The sequence below is a fragment of the Erythrolamprus reginae genome, chromosome 5 (genome assembly GCF_031021105.1).
Source record: "Erythrolamprus reginae isolate rEryReg1 chromosome 5, rEryReg1.hap1, whole genome shotgun sequence".
NCBI lineage: Eukaryota > Metazoa > Chordata > Lepidosauria > Squamata > Dipsadidae > Erythrolamprus > Erythrolamprus reginae.
Genome location: NC_091954.1, coordinates 54,314,731 through 54,340,369, shown reverse-complemented (window position 1 = coordinate 54,340,369; position 25,639 = coordinate 54,314,731). Strand labels below are relative to the sequence as shown.

The 25,639-nt window shown below is 38.6% G+C and overlaps 1 protein-coding gene across 6 annotated transcripts in view; it reads right to left on the bottom strand.

Moving 5' to 3' along the window:
* SHTN1 (shootin 1) overlaps positions 1–25,639 on the bottom strand; it is a 115,921-nt gene that overhangs the window by 68,640 nt on the left and 21,642 nt on the right. For all 6 annotated transcript variants that reach the window (XM_070752635.1, XM_070752632.1, XM_070752634.1 and 3 more), the window contains 3 exons: positions 20,840–20,900; positions 14,094–14,188; positions 1,744–1,912 (listed from right to left, as the gene is read on the bottom strand). In XM_070752635.1, the coding sequence (XP_070608736.1) occupies positions 1,744–1,912; positions 14,094–14,188; positions 20,840–20,900 (325 nt within the window). The remainder of the gene's footprint in view (positions 1–1,743; positions 1,913–14,093; positions 14,189–20,839; positions 20,901–25,639) is intronic.

The window sequence follows — 25,639 nt, the reverse complement described above, 5'->3', positions numbered from 1 at the left end:
TTTGGGTCTCCGACGCCCTCGCCCGTTCCCTCAGGAGCGATGAGTGGGACGTCTTCTTCTCCTCATTCGCTCCCCTCATAACCATCCCTCCAGCGTCGAGGGGGCTTCTGAGGCTGAAGGGAAGCGCCGGAATGCCCTTCCCGGGTTTAGATTGCTTGCCGTTGGGGGAAACGGAGGAGGCGGCGGTTCTTTTCTCCTCGCTCCAGAAACTAGGCGATCGCGCCCCACCGCCGCCGCCGCCTCCTCCGTTTCCCCCAACGGCAAGCAATCTAAACGCGGGAAGGGCATTCCGGCTCTTCCCTTCAGCCTCAGAAGCCCCCTCGACGCTTGGCGGGCTGGCGTAGCTACGAACGGGCATCCCCCCGCGAGCGGGGCTGCTGGTTATGAGGGGAGCGAGTGAGGAGAAGAAGACGGGAAAAGGTCTCCGGGTGGCCCCGCTTGGCTCCGTCTCCCTCCACGCAGGATGGGCTTTGGGTCTCCGACGCCGCGGACCGGCTGGAAAACCCCAACGGCCCGGTCCCGGTCCGCGGACCGGCGGTTGGGGACCTCTGTTATAGAGGAGATACTCATAGTAAAATATATCTAAGAAATAATAGAAAAGAAGATATAGTAATAGAACATATCAATGAAAGAATAGAAGAAGAGATATAGGAATAGAAGAAAGGTATGGGAGATATAGGAGAGCAATAGGACAGGGGACGGAAGGCACTCTAGTGCACTTGTACTCGCCCCTTACTGACCTCTTAGGAATCTGGATAGGTCAGCCGTAGATAATCTAAGGGTAAAGTGTTGGGGGTTTGGGTAATGAGTTCCACGCTTCGACAACTCGGTTACTGAAGTCATATTTTTTACAGTCAAGTTTGGAGCGGTTAATATTAAGTTTAAATCTGTTGTGTGCTCTTGTGTTGTTGTGGTTGAAGCTGAAGTAGTCGCCGACAGGCAGGACGTTGCAGCATATGATCTTGTGGGCAATACTTAGATCTTGTTTAAGGCGTCTTAGTTCTAAACTTTCTAGGCCCAGGATTGAAAGTCTAGTCTGAAAATCTGAAACTATGAGTCTGAAACTATAAGTCTACAGACAAGATTTGATTTAAATCAGTAAATTGGCTTGATTTAAGCCTACAACTGAATTGCAAAAGATTATTCTATGCTATTTAATCAAATTCCAATGGTTTAACTTTCCCCCTCCTGAGTTAAAGAGTGATTGAAACACTTGTCAGCCAGTCCAAAACAATGCATCTGAACTTCTGCTGTCCTACTGGTAAGACCTATTACTTTTAGAAGGGAGTGAGATAAATTCTGTCATAAATTAGCAAGTACTTACTATACATTTGAATTTAACTAAGAACTGAACCTAACTATTGGACAAGGAGGCTACTGAACAACAAAAGGCAACTTCAACATCTCTCATGATGTTTTTGGACATTACAATGAGGAAAAGAAGTGCACTTGATAAGTGCCGGCTACAATACATATAAATAGTGTAATAAGATACATGCCCAGTACACTTCTCACAGTGTAATAGCCTTAGCTTTCTGGTGGCTTTCAGCTGAATTGGAATTTACTTGCCATTATTCCTAGAGAGCAGAGCATCTGGCCATTCTAATGAGGGATTAGTGGGGTTGAAATCCAACACATTTGGAAACTGTTAGATTAGGAAACAGTATCTATTACAATGAAACTGGATCTTCATGTTCACTTTTTGAAGAAGCAAACCCACTTAATCTTCAGAAAAGCACTCACCTTTTATTACCTGCTGGCACTCCATTGAGTCACAGGCTGCAGGGCTAACTTCTGTGTCGGTACAAGATTCCCCATCATCAATGTTAATTTCTTCAGTAATGATGTCTGGCCCAAGTTTTGCCATATACAACATGCTGATTCTTTTCAGAGTCTTGTTCTCTTTGTTTAGCTACAAAATGTCAACCACATATTCTGTTGCTATGAATTCCTTAATTTTTTTTTTCTTTTTGAAGGAAAAATAAACATGTCAGATGCCTGTAAAGTTGCCAATGGGTTTGGCTGAAGAGAGCAAAATTAATGGATTTTTCATTAGCCACACTTAAATTAGGGAATTCTTTATCTTTCCAGCCTGACATGTTAATAATTGTTATCTATAAAACCTCTTTATTTAAGAAGGCTTTCATTTAGTATTTAATATAATTTATTTCTCTGACCTATTTTGTTTTGTGGTTATATTGTAATGCTGTCTATACTGAGTGATGCATGAGTAGCAAAAGAGAATAGAACAAAGGGTCATATAAATATAGTAAGACTGGTATTTCTTGAGATATCAATTTCAATGTAATAGAGCAGATATCAGCAATTTTTGAGGCTAAGGTTCTACCTGGTTATTGTGCTGCACCTAAGGAGCAAGATTCCCCAATGAGGGTGAGGCTGTTTAAAAAATTACAATATTATTTATTTAATTTAAATATAAACTGAATTAAATTACCAATAATGTAATCTTAATTATATAACTTTTTATTTAATATTTTTTGCTACCATGTTAAACGTGATAATTCAAAACTTTAATAGAAAGTTTGAGGGCTTCATTCAAGTTGCAGAACCGCCATAATTATAAATCATGGCTTCTGAGAAATGATTTGAACTAACTTGAAACTTTATAAAATTTTATAACTCTACAGTTTAAGTTGCAAGTGAAATGGGTTCATAAGATCAACCTTTCCCCCCACCCTTTAGGATATCTTGTTAGCTGCTACTTGTAAGGATATGGGAAAGAAGGGCATGATATTGCTATTAACTGGGAACTCTAGCCTCTTTCCAGAATTCAAGCATTTCTGAAGGTCCAGTAAGTACACGACAGCTCTCCCCTTCTGTAGAAATACACACTGACTTTAATCATCCATTAATATACTGTGGCTTTCTAGAAGGAATTAATTCATAGAGTTCTAAACTTTATGCTCTAAGGTTTAAGCTCAGATGGAAACTTTTGAATGTAGGCCAGTGCTTTTAGTTATACATATTTAATTGAATCCAATGATACATGATCATCAAGTTTGTTTGGTGAGTTGTATACTTTATTGGATTAAATTACTGCTGCACATAGCAAGCTACTTTCTCATCCTTTTGCTGAGGTGGTACAACAGATAATTCAATCTAAATATTTTTGCTCTTTGCTTCAAATATAGAAAGGGGTACGAAAATAAATTATAAAATCAAAAAGGAAGATAAAAGAAAAGGAGAAAACCTTATGATGTATTTATTTATTTACTTATATACTTATATACTTACTTACTTACTTACTTACTTACTTACTTACTTACTTACTTACTTACTTACTTGCATACTTACTTACTTACTTACTTACTTACTTACTTACTTACTTACTTACTTACTTACTTACTTACTTACTTACTGGATTTGTATGCCGCCCCTCTCCTAGGATTACAAATAACAGCCCAATTTCTAATTACCTTGGTGACTCAGAGTAATATTTTTTTTCATCATGTCTTGTCAATAGAAACGCTATTCATAAGAAGAAAGTATTCCAAGTTTGTAAATTTGGAATAACACTGCTGTTAGTGGCCTCAAAACAACAGTTCCTTATTTGGCAACTATTTACAACCCAGCAAAAGCTCTCTCTGACAGCTAGCCCTTTTATAGGGAGTTGCCAGATAGTCTAGCCCAGTGATGGCGAACCTTTTTTCATGTGCCAAAAGGTGTGTGTGTGTGTGTGTGTGTGTGTTAGCATATGTCCACATGCCCACACCCTTCCCTCCACCCTACACAGATGTGTACTCCCCTGCACCGCCCCTGGTGCATGTGCACAAGCCTTTCTGTAGCCTAATAGGTGAAAAAAATGCCCAAACAGGCAAACCGGAATTTCAGGAAAACATACTTCTGTTTTGCCCATTGTGCTATTTTTTTTTTTGCACTCCAGGGTTTCAGGAAGCTTCCCTGAAGTGTTTGGAGGGTGAAATGGCCTTTCCCAAAGCCGAAAATCAGCTGGAGGTGACATAAGACAATGGCTCACATTCCCTCCAATATGGCTTCCCATGCCACCTGTGGCACACATGCCATAGGTTTGCCATCATGGGTCTAGCCAATCAAAAGTCAGTATTTTCCCTCCAGAATAGAGGACCTGACTGAAGCCTATGTGCTTATGAGAATGTAACACCCTTCCCCTCTGGGGTTGGGCTAACCCAACATGTGACATAGTCATGCAGATAGGTAGGGTATTTAGTTGGTCTTTCAGACTTGAACAGCTCACTTGGAGCTGGGTGAGCAGTCAGGTTGGATGAGCTTCTGTTGCTCCTGGCCTAAAACAATGTAAGTTCCTGTATTTCACCCCAGGGCATGGCTGGAGCTTTGAGGACTAGTTCACTCGAAGCTCGCCCCGGCATGAGCATCATTAGGTAAGTCTTCTGGAGTTGGTTGGTTTGAGTTCTCTCTGTTAAGAGCAAGTGGTTGCTTGTGTTGGTTAGGCATTGGCTCAGAAATTAGTTCTGGTATCCTAAGAGCGGAGCAGCTGAGTCAGTCTCAGAGTTGGTCAACATGTCACCTCCAGCTTCTACCGTCCTTGAGCTCTGCTCGGTAAGAGCAAGGACTGGTGATCTCTGTGACCGTGGCAAGAATCCAGACAGGACCCTCAGCATTGTTTTGGGTGTATACTTGATCCATCATCTTTACGAGACCTGATGTCTGTGCAAGTTGAGAGGGGTGAATTCCAGGAGGAAGCATAGGCAACTACAAAACATTCTTTTAAGTGCCTTCACTAGTTTTTTGCTGGGAAATCTCAATAGGATATATTTTCTGGACAATGAGTCAGCCAATAGGTTCTTCCCTACAGGGATGTGCTTCAGTTCAAATTTAAACCCCCTAAAGTACTGCGTCCATCACACTTGCTTGGGTGAAAGTTTCCTAAGGGGCTTCAAAGCCTCGAGGTTCTTATGGTCTGTCCATACCTTGAAAGGTGTCTTGGCCCCTTCTAGGAATTGCCTCCAGTTTAGCAGTGCCCAATGAATGGCAATGGTTTCCTCCTCCCAGGTGGCCCACCTCCTCTGGGTCGCTGTCAGTTTTTTTGAGCTGTAAGCGCATGGCAACCGCACTGCCTTCTTCATTCTTTTGCAACAGCACCACCACCACAGCCACATCACTAGCACCAGTCTGAATGATGAATTGTCATTCAGAATCAGGGTGCTGTAGGATAGGTTCCTGGGCAAAGAGCCACTTCAATCTTTTGAAGGCTTTCTTGCAATCCATCATCCAGCCAATTGGCTGTTTTGTCTTTGGCTTGATGGGCATCAGGCCTGTTTTTAGCAGCTCCATCAGTGACAGGACTACTTCAGTGAAGGCCAGGTTGAACTGCCTATAGAAGTTCGTGAAACTCAGGAAGTTTTGCAAGTGCTTTCAAGTACGCGGAGGCTGCCAATCAAGTACTCTCATTTTCCTCGGGTCCATCTCAAACCCATCCTTGGAGATACGGTATCCCAAATAGCCCAGTGAAGTCGTATGAAACTCACATTTGGAAAGTTTTGCATATAATTTGGTGGCTAGGGGCTTTTTCAAGACTTGTTGCACCAGCTTCACATGCTCTTCCAGGGTCTTACTAAAGATAAGAATATTATCTAAATAGACAAGCACACCCTTGTACAAGTGGGGGTGGAGCACCCCATTGATGTATTGCATGAAAACTCTTGGGGCTCCCTGCAGTCCAAAAGGCGTCACCATGAATTGGAAGCTTGCCAGCAGGTAATTGAAGTCAGTATTCCATTCATCCCCCTCTTTGATTCGGATGTGATAATATGCTTCTCTCAAATCAAACTTGGTAAATATTTATTTATTTATTTATTTATTTATTGGATTTGTATGCCGCCCCTCTCCAGAGACTCGGGGCGGCTAACAGCGACAATAAAACAGTGTACAATAGTAATTTGGTATTGATGATTAAAAATCAATTAATATAAAAACCAAACATACATACATACATACCATGCATAGAATTGTAAAGGCCTAGGGGGAAAGAGGATCTCAATTCCCCCATGCCTGGCGGCAGAGGTGGGTTTTAAGTTGTTTACGAAAGGCAAGGAGGGTGGGGGCAGTTCTAATCTCTGGGGGGAGTTGGTTCCAGAGGGCCTGGGCCGCCACAGAGAAGGCTCTTCCCCTGGGTCCCGCCAGGCGACATTGCTTAGTTGACGGGACCCGGAGAAGATCCACTCTGTGGGACCTAACTGGTCCTTTGGTTGCCTTTGGACAAGTGGTTCAGCAAGTCTTTCATGAGGGAAAGGGGATAGGTGTTCTGCACACACACCACATTTATCTTCTAGAAGTTAACACATAATCTGATCTAATCTGACAGATGCTCTGGAAGTACTGGCAGTTGGTGCAGTGATGGTGCCCTCCACACCTAGCACATGGTGGAAGTCTGACATTGGGTTCATTTATCACTTCACGATTTTTAAATTGAAAGGTGGCAAACTTCGTCATTGCTGTCAGGTGAAAAGTCTTGCGTCAAATTCTTGTGATGCACACCAACCATCTGTTGCATGCTTTTCAGGCTGCTTGGTAGTGCCTCACTCAATCTAGTGGATGCTTCGGCTGCCCTGTCCTTATCCAGTCCAATCTGAAGAGTGAGGGTGGTTTTTCAAAAACCACCCTCACTCGTTCAGAGTTGGACTGGATAAGGACTAGGTCAGCCGAAGCATCCATCTAGATTGAGTGAGCACTACACATGGGCAGCCTGAATAGCAGTGCTGACAATGTATTCATTAATGCACTCCCCCTCCTTCTGGTTCCACAAATTGAAGGTGTGCTGCCACACAAATTTGGAGGGTTTTGGAGCATAATCATCTTGAGCATTGTTGCAGGGAGAACCAGGTGACTGTCTGGACCGGCGTTGGTTCGGCAAGTGCCTGGGCCATCTCGAACAGGTCTGTGCCGCAGTAGCTCTGGAAGATGCTTATTTGCAGTTGTCCGATTGCCCAAGGAGGTCGTTTGCCTACATGAAGCATTCAAAGCGAGTCATGTAAGTCTCCCAGTGCTCCTATGCTGGGTTGAAGTGAGCCGGCAAGGTGTGCATCATCATGTTGGCTGAGTTGGTTCTTTAGAAAGACTGTTTGTCGAAGACTTACTGTCCTGGGCTGGATTGCGAGTTTGTCAGCTCTTTTCTGGCCTCTCTGCCTTCCAATCCCACCTTTGTCGCCAATGTTAGATAGGGTAAATGGAAGAGGCAGACAGAACCGGCTCCAAAACAACAGCTCTTTATTTGGCAAAAGCTCTGTCTGACAGTCAGCCCTTTTGTAGTGAGCTGCCAGAGAGTCCAGCCAATCAGCAATCAGTATTTTCCCTCCAAAACATTCTCAAACTGAAGCCTATGTGCGTTTAAAAAAATAACCTTTTTTGCTCTGATTCCTATTCAATAGCTACTTATTTATACCTAAGTATAAATAGTTTTTCATACAGTAATAGATTTCAAACTCTGGGAATATCATTCAGAAACCCAGTCATACTTTTAAACTATTAATTTTCCAAGCTATGTTAACAAGCATATGAAGTAAATGAGCCTATGGCTGCTTTGCAGGGAGAAAAATATCCCAATGAAAAATTAACTGACAGCTCCTCTTGGTTCAAAAATTGGAAGCACATTGGCCACAGCTCACTACAAAATCAAATATGTAGGTGAACATAAATACCAGCATTCTTTTTCAACAAGAACTATGCTGTTGTTGGATATGAAATAAACATTTTTAAAATGCAGGTAAGAAATGCAGACATCAAGTTTTTCAAAGTAAGAGTAGGCCTTAAGGTTAGATATTAATTCTGTGCCATTTTAAATCTTGCCAAATTCTTGCTTCAAATACAGTTTATTGTTCTAATTAAAACAGGTATAAATTTTATTATTTGAATAGTTTTTAAAAAACAAGGCAAGTTGAAAAAGACTGAGATGCAAAAAAGAATCCATTCTGAGAAGAGCACAATAAAACAGCAATACTTACTTCTATACTCTCCCAATCCCTTGCATCTTTCATTTCTGTTCTTGAATATCCAGTTCCATAAATGAAAGGTTATTGTTTCAGGGTAGCTTTGATTATTCCTAACTTGTACTATTATATATACACAAAGTTAAATATGAAAAATGAAAAAATAGAAACTGAGAATGCTCAATCCAAAATCTTGCCTATCAGCATTTGATACCATCAGAATGCAATGGTTCCATTATACACTAATTTGCCTAACCTTTAGATCAGTGTAGCTGAGAGAGCAGAAGCTGCAAAAGGAACTACTGCAATCTATATAAGCATGTCTAATGATCTTGCAACTTGGTAGGAAAGTCAGTAATTGGAATGACATACAAAAATAAAACAGCGGTACCTCTACTTACGAAAGCCTCTACCTATGAACTTTTTGAGATACGAACCGTGTGTTCAAGATTTTTTTTGTCTCTACTCACAAACCATTTTCTACCTTCGAACCCTCGCTTCTCTCTCAGCTGCTGCTGCTGGAAGCAGCAGCTAAAACGGCATGCGTCGGAGGATCTCTCCGCAGCCACCCCATATCCCTGCCACTTTCCCCTCTAGCCTTCTGCTTCCTCCGCTCCCCGCAGTCGCCCCAGCTCGCTGCCAAAATCACCCCTCCAGATGCTTCCTATGCCACCCCAAATCGCCTCCAAAATCACCCCTCCAAAAGCTTCCTATGCCACCCCAAATTGCTCCCAAATTCACCCCAAATCGAGGTCCTAACGAAGGTAAATAGACTGAAAAAAGGCAGCAAGGAAAAATGAGGCAAACGCTTACTATGCCACCCCAAATCAAGGTCCCAACGAAGGCAAATGGATTGAAGAAAGGCAGCAATGAGAATCGAGGCATTTTGAAAGGAGAGGTGATTTTGGAACACTTTGGAAGAGATTTGGGGTGGCATAGGAAGCTTTTGGAGGGGTGATTTTGGAGGCGATTTGGGGTGGCATAGGAAGCATCTGGAGGGGTGATTTTGGAGGCGATTTCGGGCAACGTTAGCCTTCTTTAGGATCTACATTGGTCGCTTCCCCTTGCTGTCCATCTCCACTCCATTAGCCTTAACTTTGTCCGCCCGCCGCTTTTTTTTATGCCTTAAAGTTTGGATTTTCCTAATGGGTTTGCACGCATTATTTGCTTTTACATTGATTCCTATGGGAAAAATTGCTTCTACAGTACTTACAAACTTTTCTACTTACGAACCTGGTCACGGAATGAATTAAGTTCGTAAGTAGAAGTGCCACTGTATATCAGTCCCTTTCCATGAATAATTTTGCATTACACAAGGCAGAACCATGGCAGAAACGTCTACCTCTAAGAAATTTATTTATTTATTTGTTTTTTTGTTTGATTGATTGATTGATTTTTATGCTGCCCTTCTCCTTAGACTCAGGGCGGCTTACAACATGTTAGCAATAGCACATTTTAACAGAGCCAGTGATGAGATTTGAACTGCTGGCCTACAGATCTACAGTCAGCTTCAGTGGTCTGCAGTACAGTACTATACCTCCTGCACCACCCCGGCTCATAATAATCAATGATCAAGAGAAGATCCTAAAGTAAAAATATTACTCTTCTCTTTTCAAAACATATGAATTATCATAATCATTTTGAGGATGTAAGAAACATATTGCTTCAAGAGACCTACTGGATACTGGTGCAATTTAGCAGAGCTGAAGTGGGGCTTAATTTAGATACAAATAAAAGTGTTTATCTATTTTTAAATTCTCACTCATCAGGACTAAAGCAGTAGATTGGTACATGCTGTCCAATTATGTATTGATGTATATATTTATTTAGTGATTTGATTGGTGCATATTGGTGCATGCTATCCAATAATCTATTAATATAGTTATTTATTATTATTATTATACATGCAGATACACAGACACAGACTGATCGTTATTACACCAGCTAAACAGGATTGTGCCACTGTCTTATTTTACTGTGTGTAATGGAATGGAAAGAAAGAAAAATCCATGCATTCATGTTCCTACTGATAAGTTTTCTATTTATACATCCTTATATAGTATCATTATGCAAATAATCAAGTAAATATCTATACAAAGTACACTATTAATGCATCTACATTTAAAAAAAATATTACTGTGGAATTTCTGCTCTATCTGAAGTAGGGAGAAAATTCAAAAATGTGTATACACACACACACACACACAGAGGGGGGGGGGAGAGAGTGAGGGAGGGAGAGGGAGCGAGAGAGACACAGAGTCATGAACCAGCCAACATTGCTAATGAAATTTGGTTCAAAATTGCTTCAATCTATTTGCTGATGATGAAGTGGTTGGTGTGTGTTTTTCACAACTAAAAAACCCACCAAAGAGATAAAAACATTCTTTAATAATAATAATGCACTTCTGATGAGATGGAATATAGAAAATTATATACTTGGCAAATTCATCAACCTAGATGCAATCAACAGAGCAGCGCAGGTCACCTTTTGCTTGCTCCATAGTTTGCTTTCATAAACAATCACCTGAAATGTAATACTCTGCCTGACTTTTCCATTTGATTCAGACCCTGAAAAGCTCATTATTCTTTTATATATTCTTTTATGTGACAGACACTTGGTATATTTCTAATCTTGTTTATCTGTTAACCCAGATGCATAAAATATATTTGGGAGGAAGGTGTCAAAGAATATAAATATGAATATATTTATGAACATATTTATGAATACAGTATTTTTGGAGTATAAGACGCACCTTTTTCTTCCCTAAAAGAGGCTTAAAGTTCAGGTAAGTCTTATACTTTGAATGTAGATTTTTTTCCTGAATCTTTTTTCCCCCAGCCCTAACTAGGTGCTAACAATCTTCCCAGCTCTTACCTTGCAGGTTCTTTCATTGTTGTTACTCTCTACAAAGAATAATTTCTAAGCCCTAAGTCTTTGCAGATTTTTTAAAATTGCTCTAACTTTCTCCGAATAAGTTTCTTTCCAGTCCTAACCAGGTGATAACAATGTTCCCAGCTCTTACCCCCTTGCAAGCTCTTTCATTGTTACTCTCTGCAAATAATGTTTTCCAAACCCTGTCTTTGTAGGGGGGGGGGGGGTTCATTCTCTACTTTCTCCAAATGTTTCTTTCCAGTCCTAACCAAGTGCTAACAATGTTCCCAGCTCTTACAGGCTTGCAAGCTCTTTCTTTTTTTAAAAAAAATACTTTATTAGTTATTTACATTAAAAAAGGGTATAAACAATACAACAGTACAACATTTACAAAGTGCATAAAATTACATAATTATTTATGCATAGAAATTCATAGAAAAAAAGAGGAAAGAGAAAAAGAGTGAGAAGACAAGGGGAATAACATCATACATATATACACTCAAGCTCTTTCATTATTACTCTCTGTGAAGAATGTTTCCAAGCCCTAAGTATTTGCAGGATTTTTTTCCATTGTTCTACTTGCTCCAAATGTTTCTTTCCAGGTGCTAATGATGTTCCCAGCTCTTACTGGCTTGCAAGCTCTTTCATTGTTACTTTCTCCGAATAAAGTTTTTTAAAAGCCCTAATGTGCTGAAGCTGACCAGACTATCCAGAATACCTGGTAGGCAGATCCCCCCCCCCCCCCTATTTTCCTTCCCCAAAACTAAGGTGTGTCTTATACTCCGGTGCATCTTGTATTCCAAAAATATGGTACATATGCACATTTGTAAAATAACATTTTTCTATTGTTCTTATATTTCTCTCCAGTCCCCAGATATGAACATCATATTTTAGAGCTGCTTCTTTCTAACATGTAACTCCTAACACATAATAAACTATTCTCCACAAAGGGATTTTATCATGCACTAACTCTAAGAGTATAACCAACAATACTGAAAAAGTAAAAATATACTGGATAGTTCTGCATGTTCAATGGGACAATAGGGACAATATTTTGTCCCATAGAGTAAATAAAGGAACAACTGGGATCTGCACACACTCAAAACCATAGAAATGTGGTTGACTTAGGAGAAACTCTGCTATACTACCACCTCTTACAATACTACACAACAAAGTATCAACAATTGAGACCTTCAAATTTCTAGTTTCTTCCATATCTCAAGATCTAAAATGGATTCCAAACATCAAAACCATCATCAAAAAAGTACAACAAAAAAATGTTTTTTTCTGCACCAATTCAGAAAGCTGAAATTGCACAAGGAGCTGCTGATACAGTTCTACAGAGGAATGATTCAGTCGAGGCAAGTAGGGTGGGGGCTATTCGAATCTCTGGAGGGAATTAATTCCAGAGGGCCGGGGCCGCCACAGAGAAGGCTCTTCCCCTGGGTCCCGCCAGCCGACATTGTCTGGTCGACGGGACCCGGAGAAGGCCAACTCTGTGGGACCTAACCAGTCGCTGGGATTCATGCGGCAGAAGGCGGTCTCAGAGATATTCTGGTCCAATGCCATATAGGGCTTTATAGGTCATAACCAACACTTTGAATTGTGACCGGAAACTGATCGGCAGCCAGTGCAGGCCGCAGAGTGTTGGCGAAATGTGGGCAGATCTTAGATTTAATTTCAGTTATCATCACACACCCATTCTTTCTAATTTTGTCAACCAGATAAATTTCCATTAATGTCTAATTAAGTCCATAATTAATATTCCTTAAGCTATTGGTAAAATCAATATCTTTCACATCATATAATCTTAATATCAAAGCCGTAGTGCCTTCTTCCCTCTTAGTGAAAATCTCAAAACAGACTAAAAACCCTTATATCTAATTTTCTCAGTATAAAAATGATATACTTATACTTTATCAATTTAAAAAACAAACAAATACAAACATTTAAATTCATAAACTTATTATTATGCCATTTCATCAAACCCCTCTTTATAAATTAAAATTAAGCAATAAAAACAAATACTTTGATTTTCAAATCTGTAAATCCCATTTAACACACTAGTCCAAATTGAATAAACCTTCGAAGTCTAAATTAAACCTACTTAAGTCACCTTAATATATTTCATTTACTTATAAATTTTATCAAAATTCATTAATCTACTACTGCTAAATGAATCATAAAATAACTACTAAAATTTTAAAAACTATTATAAACTATTATAAAATATTCTAAATACAATCAATCATTTTCAAAAAGCCCTTTTCCTTGTCTATATATAATATCTGCCTCTCCCATCTTTTTATATCGCTTCTTTTTATTTTTCATTTTAATTTTACTCTTCTTCTTCTTCCTCACCCATCTCTTCTTTAAATAAAAAGTCCCCTTTAAAAATCCCCCTCTTTGCAAATTCTCACTCTTTAATTCCCATTCCTTTTGAAATTGGCAAAATCTGATAACCTTGTTTATATTTTCTCTTAACAGTGCTGAAACTGAATCGGCACCCCCAAACAGCGGGGAACTGGCGTTTCCCCTTCCCCAACCTGCCTTCCATTGAGGACCTGTACACTGCACGAGTCAAAAAAAGGAGTGTAAAAATATTTACAGATTCCTCATATCTTGGACATAAACTATTTCAACTCCTACCCTCAAAACGATGCTATAGAGCAGTACACACCAGAACATTTAGACAAAAAGAACAGTTTTTTCTCGAACGCCATCACTCTGCTAAATAAATAATTCTCTCAACACTGTCAAACAATTTATTAAGTCTGCACTACTATTAATCTTCTCATCGTTCCTATCACCCATCTCCTCCCACTTATGACTGGATAACTGTAACTTTGTTGTTTGTATCTTTACAATTTATATTGACTGGTTACTAATGTGATTTGATTGCTTAGTCATACCCTATGACTATCATTAAGTGTACCTTATGATTCCTGATTTAATGTATCTTTTCTTTTATGTACGCTGAGAGCATATGCACCAAGACAAATTTCTTGTATGTCCAATCACACTGGGCCAATAAAGAATTCTATTCTATTCCAATTCTATTATAATTCTATTCTAATGCACAAATGTTTACTGACTGTAACTCCAAAATAACTCTGAACAGAACTGTAGTCTGATTTTCTGAAGTAAATCTCATAGTTTGTCTAGTGTACAGTGACCAAGAAGGGTGAATCCGACTGTGTGAATCTGTCCTGACAAACTGATTAACTTAAGACTGTGACTTCTGAACAGAAAATGTAAAATATAAAATTGTTTCTTACCTTAGTAGCCAAAGCTTCTGCACTTTCACGACATGTCTTTTCAATCTCTAGGTGGTTTTGTATACAGCTGACTTCTTCAATAACCATATGAGAAACTAGAGAATTAGAGTAAAACCCATGATTCATACAGTTTAATATGAGTCAAACCTTCTCCATATATTATTATTCAGAAAAAAAACATCCTATGCTTATGAATATTTCTTGGACTGTCATGTTTTAGTATGCATATAATTGTTTTTCATGTGGGACAGACACTACCATATGAAACATAATAAAATGATACATTAAAGAGATTATGAAACCACATTCTTGATTCTCACTGAGGACCCCCTCCCCAGTGCTCTAATTCTACCAAGATAAATCTTGATGTCCCATTTCATGCATCTGATGAAACGACTTGTTGCTCATAAAAGTATGTCTTTTCATTACATTTGGTATGATGTACCTATGCTATCAGGCTTTTTCTGATTTCTTTGTATTATCGGTTGGTTGGTTGGTTGGTTGGTTGGTTGGTTGGTTGGTTGGTTGGTTGGTTGGTTGGTTGGTTGGTTGGTTGGTTGGTTGTTTTTATTAGCTGGTATACTCTTTTTTGTCTCTGTTATTTTTGAACATATTAAAAAATTCATTTTTGGTTCTTTTTAACATTTTCCCCCAACTACATCTCACTCTGCTATTTGGTCTTTCTCTATAGTGTAGTTGGGGGAGAATATTAAAACTCTCTCTTTGGCTTTTATTTTTAAATTGTTACTAAATGTTTTGGACTGCCAGATTCACTTCTTTAAAAAAAAAAAATTTCAATTCCACATACAATATTTGGGGGGCGGGGGGAATCACAAGTTTATTTTACACCAAAGTACTTGTGGCAGAGAAACAACAAATTGCTAAAAATGTTAATCCATTCTTGGTCTGTTTTATTCCAATATTTTTTTTCCACTGATTCATTAGCTCCTGTGTTTCCTGTCTCATCATTTTCTACTCTTCCTTAATCTAGACGTCTGACCAAACTCTATCAGGAAGAGGTCACTTAGGAGCAATTGAGTCAATGGCTAGAGAGACATTTCTACTATTAAAGTTCTCTCAATTGCAACACTGTGGAAAATTGTTATCCATTTCCTAGAGGCCTCATTCTCATAAGATTTAAATATTCTGATTCTGAAATCAGCAGAATTTAGATCTGTCAACAGATCTGTTTGGAATTTCTCCCCATTTAGGTCTACTGGAATGTTGTATCAATTAGGAGTGATTCTGTTTCTACCAATTTAAATGTAAAATTTTTCAACAGGCAAACATTACAGGTCAATATTCCTACCCCAACATGTCACCCAGATTATACTATTTGAAAATTATTCTGTTAGGAAGAAGTGTTCTTGCACCAAGGATGCCAAAATGCAGCTCAAATACCAACTGTAGTCCACTTGCATCTCTTTTGGAACCTCAACACATCCCATTTCTTTTAAATGTGGATGAGGGGAATGGAGACAGGGTTAGTCTTCTACAGACTAAATTTCACCCTTTACAACCCCTGTATCACTTTTCCCTGCCCAAATGTATCCTGATTCTGGTCAATTTTACAATGTAGTCCTTATATTCTAGACCAGGGATGTCCAACTGGATTTCTTCGAGGGTCAGATCAGCATTGTAGTTCTCCTCTGTGGCCTGATCTGAGCAGGTGAAGACGGGATAGATGCCTCCTGCAGCATCGTGCTTGCCAACATGGGTACAGGGTGTTTTGGCTGCCAGAGGCACCCCAGGCCAGATTTAAGAACCCCCGTGGGCTGGATCCAGCCTGCGGGTCTTGAGTTTGACACCCCTTTTCTAGATCAAGCCTAAGGAAGCTCTTGAGCCATTTGAAGTTGCAATGCCTATCTGTTTGTTATGTTCAAAACCAAGTCCTTTACCGCTCCAAAGGTATGTAGTAATGCTGGAAACTGTGCCTTAAAAGCAACGTGAGAACAATGATACTCTCCATAATTATTATTTATGCTTTTGAGTTCTGTGAGCTTCTGGCACTGTACCATGATAGAGAAGAAAGCAAACAGACTTAGCCCAAGGAGATGCGCTGTGCTTCAGCTAGGCCTGGAGCATTGCCACATGGCAGTTGTGTCTTGGGTAGAAAAGGTAAAACCAAAACTAGCCAGGGATCGTGTAATCAAAAAACACAGTGGCAAAAGATTTGGCACCAGCACCCATACTTTAAGAGGCTTATCTTCTATTAGGTCAGCCCGGGCCACCCATTTTTGCTGTGTGTCATGAGCCAAGAACAGGAATAAGCAATGTATACCATGCAGAGATACTGTCAGCAAATGGGAAGAGTGTACGCAACATTTTAAAAATGCCCCAAGTAGACTGTGCCATATATTGCAAGAAAAAAATAAGTTATCAGCTAACTTGCTTCAGGCTGTAATCATATACACAGTTATTTGGGGATATAATCTATTAAGTCATTGTAATTATCTTGTATGAGTTTAGTTGCATAGCGGCATAAAGGAAATGACTGTCTCTGAATTGAAAATATAAAGTGATTGCTTATACTCAGAAAGTACACTGCTTTATTATGACTGCCGTATTATACATATAAAATACGTACATGTGAAACATGCACTGCGTAAATACAATCAACTATTTCTGCACTACATACATACAACATAATTTTTTTTAAAAACTCTATAAACAGAACAAGAAACTATTGTTCACATGACGTACTGTTCTAACATATAAATCAATGACCCAAAAGAAGAGAGTTGGTTTTATCCAAGAAGACTATAGTTACTTTCAATAGTTAGAAAATTTAAAAGAAAGTTCTGTGCATGTGCGTGCATGTATTGACATATCTATTTCTATCTCCTAGAAATAACTCACAGTTCATTTAAGATTAGTTAACCTGCAATTATGATTAAATTTCCAAAGAGGGGAAAAAAATTCTTAAAAACAAAATAGAAACGGTGCTAGTTTCTAAGATGTCCCGAGTTCTTCTTAGCTTGATATTAAAATTCATAAAGCAACACTAAGTGGCCAGAACCCTCTCCAACCTCAACATTTTTTCAGGGGTAATAATAATATGCAGCAAATGCAGGCCAACCAAAAACCACTTAACTAATTAGTAGTTGCAGTCACCGAGAAAACATGAATCAACACTGTTATTACAAGTGGCACATTTGAGTGGCATCTAATTATGACTTGATGAGCGTGATACTTGCATTATCAACATTACTCCCGCATCCCATCAGGGACTAAAAGCCGCTGATGGCATTGACTGCAAGAAACTCCCACTCAATGGCACTGCAGCACCCAACAATCTCCTTGGCAGGGGCACCCTCACTAAATGGCACGTTAAGCGTAATTACTGGCCGACATTGTAAATAAACAGGATTGGAAGTGAAAATTGTACCAAGTGCATAAGACACAATCTGACACATTGGAAGTGGCAGCCTTAATTGAGAGTTTCTTTGACTGTTCAAGATCATTTCAACTGCATTTCTCGGAGGACAGTGATTATAACTGTGGAGACAGACGGCATAATGGTATCAGCACTGCTGACAGAGCAGTGAATTAAATTGTATCTGCTGTTGTGTGAAAGCCTTGATGAGAAGTACAGATCCTTAGTGGTCTTATCATTATCACACAATGGTCATGTTGTCATCAACCTTTCTGGCTCCAATTGAAAAGAAATGATTGTGTGGTGAAGCGTCCCCCTCCCTTACCACCACCTTCTATCTCTTGTGCTGAATAGAACCAATTTTCAGAGAGCTATGAAATCACGCTATAGGGCCTAAAATGCAGCTGCTTGGCATACAAACTGGGCCCCATTAAACAGGAATCAGGCACAATATGTGTTTATGCCGAGAGAACAAATAGAAGCTGAGCACAGGCCAAGTTTATTCACAGACACAAAGCCCATGTAGCTCTTCATCAATATAATTGCCTTTTATATTGTCATTTAAATAATGGGCTCCATTATTGCTGTAAAATCCTAATATTCCTGGCATTTATTGCCATGTTTACAAGACATGTCTTTTTTTTTTTTTAAAGGAAGGAGGATGGGAGGGAAAAGAATCAGGGGGAAAAAAGTGAAGAGGGAGATAATAGAAACCTATGACATTTTACAAAAGCAAATACTTTGCTTTTGCTTAAAATACTTTTGAATTTTAAGTCACAGCTCCTTGACAATTTCTGCCTGCTTTTTGAATTGACAATATCATAACAAATACAAATAGGCCATCAAATATTTGTGTATTTTTTTATATGCAAATACTCAATCCCTTTGTTTTTCACAGGAATTTGGCTTAAAATTAGAAAATGTTTGCTGCTGAGGGTGATAGCCTAAGTTTAGAAAGAGGCATTTCATAAATGGCCTGTGTATAAACTAGGGCAAACAAGAGCTGCGTAAAATTCCTTTGACAACTCTGCATTAAATGCAAGGTGCTTAGGATTTTTTTTTCTTTAAATGATTATTAACCCAACAAAACACACTATACTGACAGAGAGGTAGCATAACAGGCTGTGATACTGTTGTCATCGTTCTCAACAAGCTATTCACAAGAGCTTTTCCACTCCCATTAGCTGTGTTTTGTTACCCTCAGACCTCACACTGGATCAATAGAAGTGTTGTCTCATAAGAGGAAAATCTGCATCTTTGGCAAGATGGGTGAGTTTTTCACATGTTTATCCTTTGTGCCAGAGGAAGTCAACATCATATCTATTTTAAATCTGATTTTTGGATCGCCAGCCTTAAAAGGGGACAGTGAAGCTCAGGAAGTCTGCAATCCTGGGCTTTCAATCCATAAGCAAACAGGGCTTTTCTGATAGGAGACATGGGTGGGATTTCTTCTCCTCTCTAACTGCATATCAGAAAGTATCAAAATAGGTGCAAAGGGTAAGCAAAGGACAAAGGTTTCTTTTCATTATAACTCATTGAAAGAAAAATGTTATCCTTTTTATTTTTTTAAAGATCTTTCCATTTCTGCCAAGAAGAAAAATAAAATGGTCTCTTTCTGGCTATTGGAGCAGAAGTCTGGATGTTTTAAAAATAGGGAAGTCTTTAAGATGATAAAGGATGCAAGAAAACAAAAGTAAAAACAAATCAAATGTTTGCAATCTGCACTATATAATTTTTAATTAACTGTATATACAATGTGCATGGTAGCTATTTTAGAAATAAGTCACTCTTTTTCAGACAAAGAAATACTATCCAGACTAATGGAGTTTAAAGATACATTAGGCTAAATGAATTGTGCCAATTGTGAGTCATGGGATATTAGAAAGTTAGCAAAATGGAACTAACTCCTTGGCAAGAAAATGCCAAAGAAATAAATGAACAGATAATTTACTGTGCCTTGTAAAAACATCAGACAGATTTTCGGTCAGTCTTAAACATTTCAGACAATGTATTAATATATGGTTTGACTTTGCAGATGCAAACAGATCTGACTTTATTGCAGAAATCCACTACCATCTTTCACAAGTGTACACGAGGCAAATGTTTGTAGATAAAATCCACTGTGGAGAGAACAAATGTTCTGCAAACATTTACACATGTACAGGAAGCTTTGGCTGGCTACATTATTTTCTGTAATATATTTTTTGGTAGCCCTTTTTGAATTTATTTGCTTTGGATCAACTCTAGTTGGGTCAAACTGGGCTAGGACTCTTAAGCTTACTCTAATTCAAACAGGGTTTTTGAACACTTTTGAAAACTGTGCAATCAGTTCCGCAGAAGGGACAATTAATATATCTAGAAGACAGAAGGGACGTAACTAGAAGGGCTTAAGAAATGCTTGATTCATTATATTTTTCCTGCTATGAGAAAAGAATTTGGAGTAGAATGGATCTTTCATCCTTACTCAGCGGCCCTGGGATAGGCAGATGCCTATCTGGAAGAGGCATATATAAATGGCCAACTGATAACAGAACAAGGTAAAGCAGCAGCCCCCAACCTTTTGAGCACCAGGGACCAGTTCCGTAGAGAGAGATTTTTCTGCCTACTGGAGGAGGTGTAGTTTCACATGCCGCCTGTCTCCCGCAGATGGGGCTTTGCTTGCTTAGATGGCCTGGTTTCTGGCATGTCACAGCCCAGTGCCAGTCCACGGACCCTGAGATAAAAGATACTACTTCTCATGCTGTTATCCCAGTGGACTTTGATGACTCCTTCCCCTTGGAACCCAGCATAAAACTATCTATATGCAACACACTGATAACGGTCAGCATCCCTTCCTTTGCGATTATGGTATATTTAGGCAGCCATGATGACAATTCTGAAACAGGATGTACGTACACAAACTGGAGATCAAAATCTAATAGCTGTAGTCCAACACTGGTTTTTTTTAAAAAGCAAGTGATGGAAAATAAGTAGCCAAAATAGCGTATATGCAAAGGCCACCAATGGAAATTGGAAAAGCTTTTATTTGATTTTTATCCTGCTTTTATTATTTCATAAATTACTGAAAGCTGCAAACATATCTAATGCGTCTTCTTCCTCCTATTTTCCATACACAACAACCCTGTGAGGTGAGAGTGACTGGCCAGTCTCACATAGCCAGTTTTCACGTCTAAGGTGGAGCCTAAAACTCAGAGTTTCCTGCACATTATTAATCTGGGGTGCTGGGAGTAGATTTTAAAGTATATGAACTGCCAAAAAAAAACCTCCACCTCTAGAACAATATTGCCACTTTTCATAAACTAACTGTATTATATGTAAATATTTGCAGCTCTGGAAAGACTAAACTGATTTTTGCTCATTTAAAATTTACCTTTATGTAGTTCTTGCAGCTGTTTGACCGCGTCATCTCTCTCTTGTTTGAATTTGTCACACTGGAGAAAAATACATTATGTTTTCATATTAAAAAGTATTACTTTCTCACAATTGACAGTAAACAGATCAAACCTAGTTCATTTTAAAGTGCAAGAACAGCTTACAACTAAATGGGAAAGAAAAGTAGTGGATGTTAGGGAAGAAGTCAGTACGGGGGGGGGGGGTATAGGGAGGTTATAGACAGCCATTTCCAGCATAGACACAATTGTTACATTAACACCAATCACTGCCTTCCAACATCAACAAAGGCATAGTTAACTATTAACAGATTTGGAAATGCAAAGTGAAAAAACTTAGATTTTAAATTCTGGAATCTGGACTTATATGTAGGCCTTGAATTGTATGTTCAACAACAGGAAAATCTTGCAAATAGCTTCTTTCTTGCCTATTCATGTAATTTTCTGTTGCATTAGTGAAGTCTTGAATAAGAGATTCTAGCCATTTGTGTATACAAACTCCAACCACACATAGCTAAGAGTGATTTTTTTTTCATTTAAGCTTAATAGCTGTGTGTATGCTATATCTCAAATTCTTTTACATTCAATATACACTGCTCAAAAACATAAAGGTAATACTTAAACAACACAGTATAACTCCAAGTAATTCAAATTGCTCTGAAATCAAACTATCCACTTAGGAAGTAACACTGATTGACAATCAATTTCACATGCTGTTGTGCACATTCAACTTTGTATAGAACAAAGTATTCAATGAGAATATTTCATTCATTCAGATCTAGGATGTGTTATTTGAGTGTTTCCTTTATTTTTTTGAGCAGTATATATAGTTTGAATAATTTTCACATGGAAACCAAGAGCAGCCTTTATTATGTCTTCATATTTACTTTTTATCAATAGAGTTCAGACGTGTACCCTAGTCCAGTGTTTTTCAACCAGTGTGCCGTGGCACACTAGTGTGCCGCGAGACATGGTCAGGTGTGCCGCGAAGTTCAGAGAGAAAGAAAGCAAGAGAGAGAGAAAGAAAGCAAGAAGGGGAGAGAAAGAAAGCAAGAGAGAGAAAGAGCGAGCGAGAGAGAGAAAGAGAACAAGAGAGAGAGAAAGAGAGAGAAAATGAGAAAGAAAGAGAAAGAGATAGAGAGAAAGAGAGAGAAAGAAAGCAAGAGAGGGAGGGAAAGAGAGGGAGGGAAGGAGAGAGAGAGAAAGACATAGAGGGAGGAAGGGAGAGAAAGAGGGAGGGAGAAAGAAATAGAGTGAAGGGGAGGAAGAGAGAGAGAGAAATTTTTTGTCCAAACTATTTTTAGCCGCCCTCCCCCCCACTCAATGTGCCCCAGGGTTTCGCAAATGTAAAAAATGTGCCGCGGCTCAAAAAAGGTTGAAAATCACTGCCCTAGTCTAGCAGACTGTTCTAGAATTAAAGGCTGGAAAAGCTCCGGTGATATAAAAACTGTACCTGCAATCTCATAACTAGTATCAGTTTATTCTTCCATTGTTGCCCTTAGTTCTGTTGATAAGGGTTTTGTCCCTGAAATATATGGATTTAAGCTTGTTTTTAAAGGGAGTCTTCCTTGCCTATCCTATTTTTCCACATCTCAGATAACTTATAATAACTAACAACCTTGAGTTGAACCCACTCTAACATGTAACTAGATGACTTTTGTTTAAGAACTGCTTCCACTACCACCACTAAAAAAATCCTAGTAATTGGCTCAGCACAGTGTTTCTCAACTTTGGCATCTATAAGATGTATGGACTTCAGGTCCCAGCATTAATCAAGCTAGATGTAAACAAGATATTTATAAATTCATTATATAACTGCAAAATCAACTTAATGCAAGACATTCAGAATCATGATTTTCTTGGTGTATTTCTAATTATAGAAACATAGAAACATAGAAGACTGACGGCAGAAAAAGACCTCATGGTCCATCTAGTCTGCCCTTATACTATTTCCTGTATTTTATCTTACAATGGATATATGTTTATCCCAGGCATGTTTAAATTCAGTTACTGTGGATTTACCAACCACGTCTGCTGGAAGTTTGTTCCAAGGATCTACTACTCTTTCAGTAAAATAATATTTTCTCATGTTGCCTTTGATCATTCCCCCAACTAACTTCAGATTGTGTCCCCTTGTTCTTGTGTTCACTTTCCTATTAAAAACACTTCCCTCCTGAACCTTATTTAACCCTTTAACATATTTAAATGTTTCGATCATGTCCCCCCTTTTCCTTCTGTCCTCCAGACTATACAGATTGAGTTCATTAAGTCTTTCCTGATACGTTTTATGCTTAAGACCTTCCACCATTCTTGTAGCCCGTCTTTGGACCCGTTCAATTTTGTCAATATCTTTTTGTAGGTGAGGTCTCCAGAACTGAACACAGTACTCCAAATGTGGTCTCACCAGCGCTCTATATAAGGGGATCACAATCTCCCTCTTCCTGCTTGTTATACCTCTAGCTATGCAGCCAAGCATCCTACTTGATTTTCCTACCGCCCGACCACACTGCTCACCCATTTTGAGACTGTCAGAAATCACTACCCCGAAATCCTTCTCTTCTGAAGTTTTTGCTAACACAGAACTGCCAACCATAGTGGGAGGAACATAAATTGGATTGTAACTAGCAATAGCACTTAGACTTTAAGCTGTTTTACAGTCGGCATATTGCCTCCAACAATTTGGATCCTTGTTTTACCCACCTCGGAAGGATGAAAGGCTCATTCAACCTTGAAAATAGTTATGGGGACATGGAGAGATTTGCCTCATGCTACTTTCTTTGGAATACCATGCCTTCATAAACAAGTACTTTCTGTGGCAGGATAGATGAAATTATGAAAACAATAAATCGTTATCCTTCATTCATCAGGGTTGCCATCTCAATTTGACTCAGTTGTCCTGACTTCTCTTCTTTTAACCTCAGGGGAAAAAATCCAGGCCAAATATCTCCCATGTTCCATTGCATAAACCTTTAAACAGATAGTACCACCAATACAGCAATATAACAATAACTTTATTTGATTGAAATTATAACTACAACTCTTCCAGGTCGCTCCAAATTTAACTAAAATTCTAGGAACCTGCACCTTTCCTTTATAAAAATAAAATAGAATGAGATGTAATCTTGGAGAGAGACTAGAATTAAAACATTTCATTTATAACCCAACTAGGATTTATATGATAATGGAAATGCCTACCATTTTTGTTTAAAAAAACCCGCTTTGTATCTTAGAATAAAAATGAATGGTCAAGGCTATCAAATCTAAAGATGCCAGCTGCCATACATCCTACATAATATTCTTTCTTAAATCTTAACTCACATGCACAAAAACATCTACACAAAGCCAAACATGTTTGAATATATAGAAGTAAAAAAGATATTTTGTATATTCATGTCTGAGATTCAAATTAATAACCTGAAAGGCATGAATACATAGATGGGTTTTTTATAAATCAACTGCAGGTTGAATTTACTTAATGGGAAAAAGTCTGCTAAAAATGTACTCTCATGTAGCATCCTCTTCCCATCAATAGAAATAGATGGTTTCTATTAACAACAGAAGCTATCAAAATGCATACACAGTAAGGATGAAAGAATTACAATCCCTAGTATAAAATAGATATAATTATTTCTTGCTTATTCTCTTAATATACAGCTTCACATAAAATGTAATCTACTTACCTTTTAAGCCATAACATTCCTCTGCCTTTAGTCAAATTAAACTAACTCAAATCAATGTTTATTATTGAAATAGACCAGCGTAAGGCTTGAGGAAGGAATACAATCAATAAAAGAAGACGCAGAGGTATAATAGATATAAAAATGTGTAGAGAACATAAAAGGTTATATTATGGACTGAATGTATATAACATCTAGGTTTTAAAGTACTCCATGGTGAGGAATTAGGGACATTGCCAAAAATAAGCTATCAGGTTTGGCATTAACCATGAGGCAAATGGCAAATTGGAGAGTGTAAGTCTGAATTGTAGAGTTGACCCACCATGGAGTTAATATAAATGTTGAATAATAGAGCCAGTACGTAGCAATACTTGATACTCTTGCAGGTTTTATTAATACTAGCAAGATGCCTTCATGTAGCATTCATAGTAGGTGTAATAGGCATCAGACAATTGACATGGCCTACAGCCTCTCCACCAGTTTGATGCATGCAATGGAATTCAATGTTGCTTTAAAATCTAAAAGCAGCACTGAAGAAACATACATTTTTCAATAAAGGGCCAAAGTACTAGTGTTCGGCTCCCTTTCTTTTCATCAATACATCCAGAATTTAGTTTCATATAAATGTTTCAAGTAAATAAATGATTGAATATTCTCCACAACAGAAAAATTCAGTTATTATATTTGTTCAAAGTTTGCAATAACTTCATTAAAAACTATGGAAAAATCCATTTATTGGCATGTACTGCTATAATCTGCCAAAATAAAAACACGTAACTGTTACAAAAGAAATTTATATATTGATCCTGACATTGTAAAAAGCACGCTGTCAGGGCCTCGATTTATTATCAGAGCCATGTTGGTCATGCTGTTGCCATCCCGATACTAACTTCCTTCCAGGACCCCCATCCCCACAAGTTCATCACGAGGACCAGTCCGAGTGCAGGGATTCCACTGACCTCTTCCTTACATCCACTGGTGTAAAACAAAGGATGACCTTGGACTCTAAGAAAGGAATTCGCTGTGGCTAATAAATTTCCCTCTCATGCAACAACCCCTCCCAGTTACCATAACACTATTCTACTGTGGCAGGCCAAAGTCTTC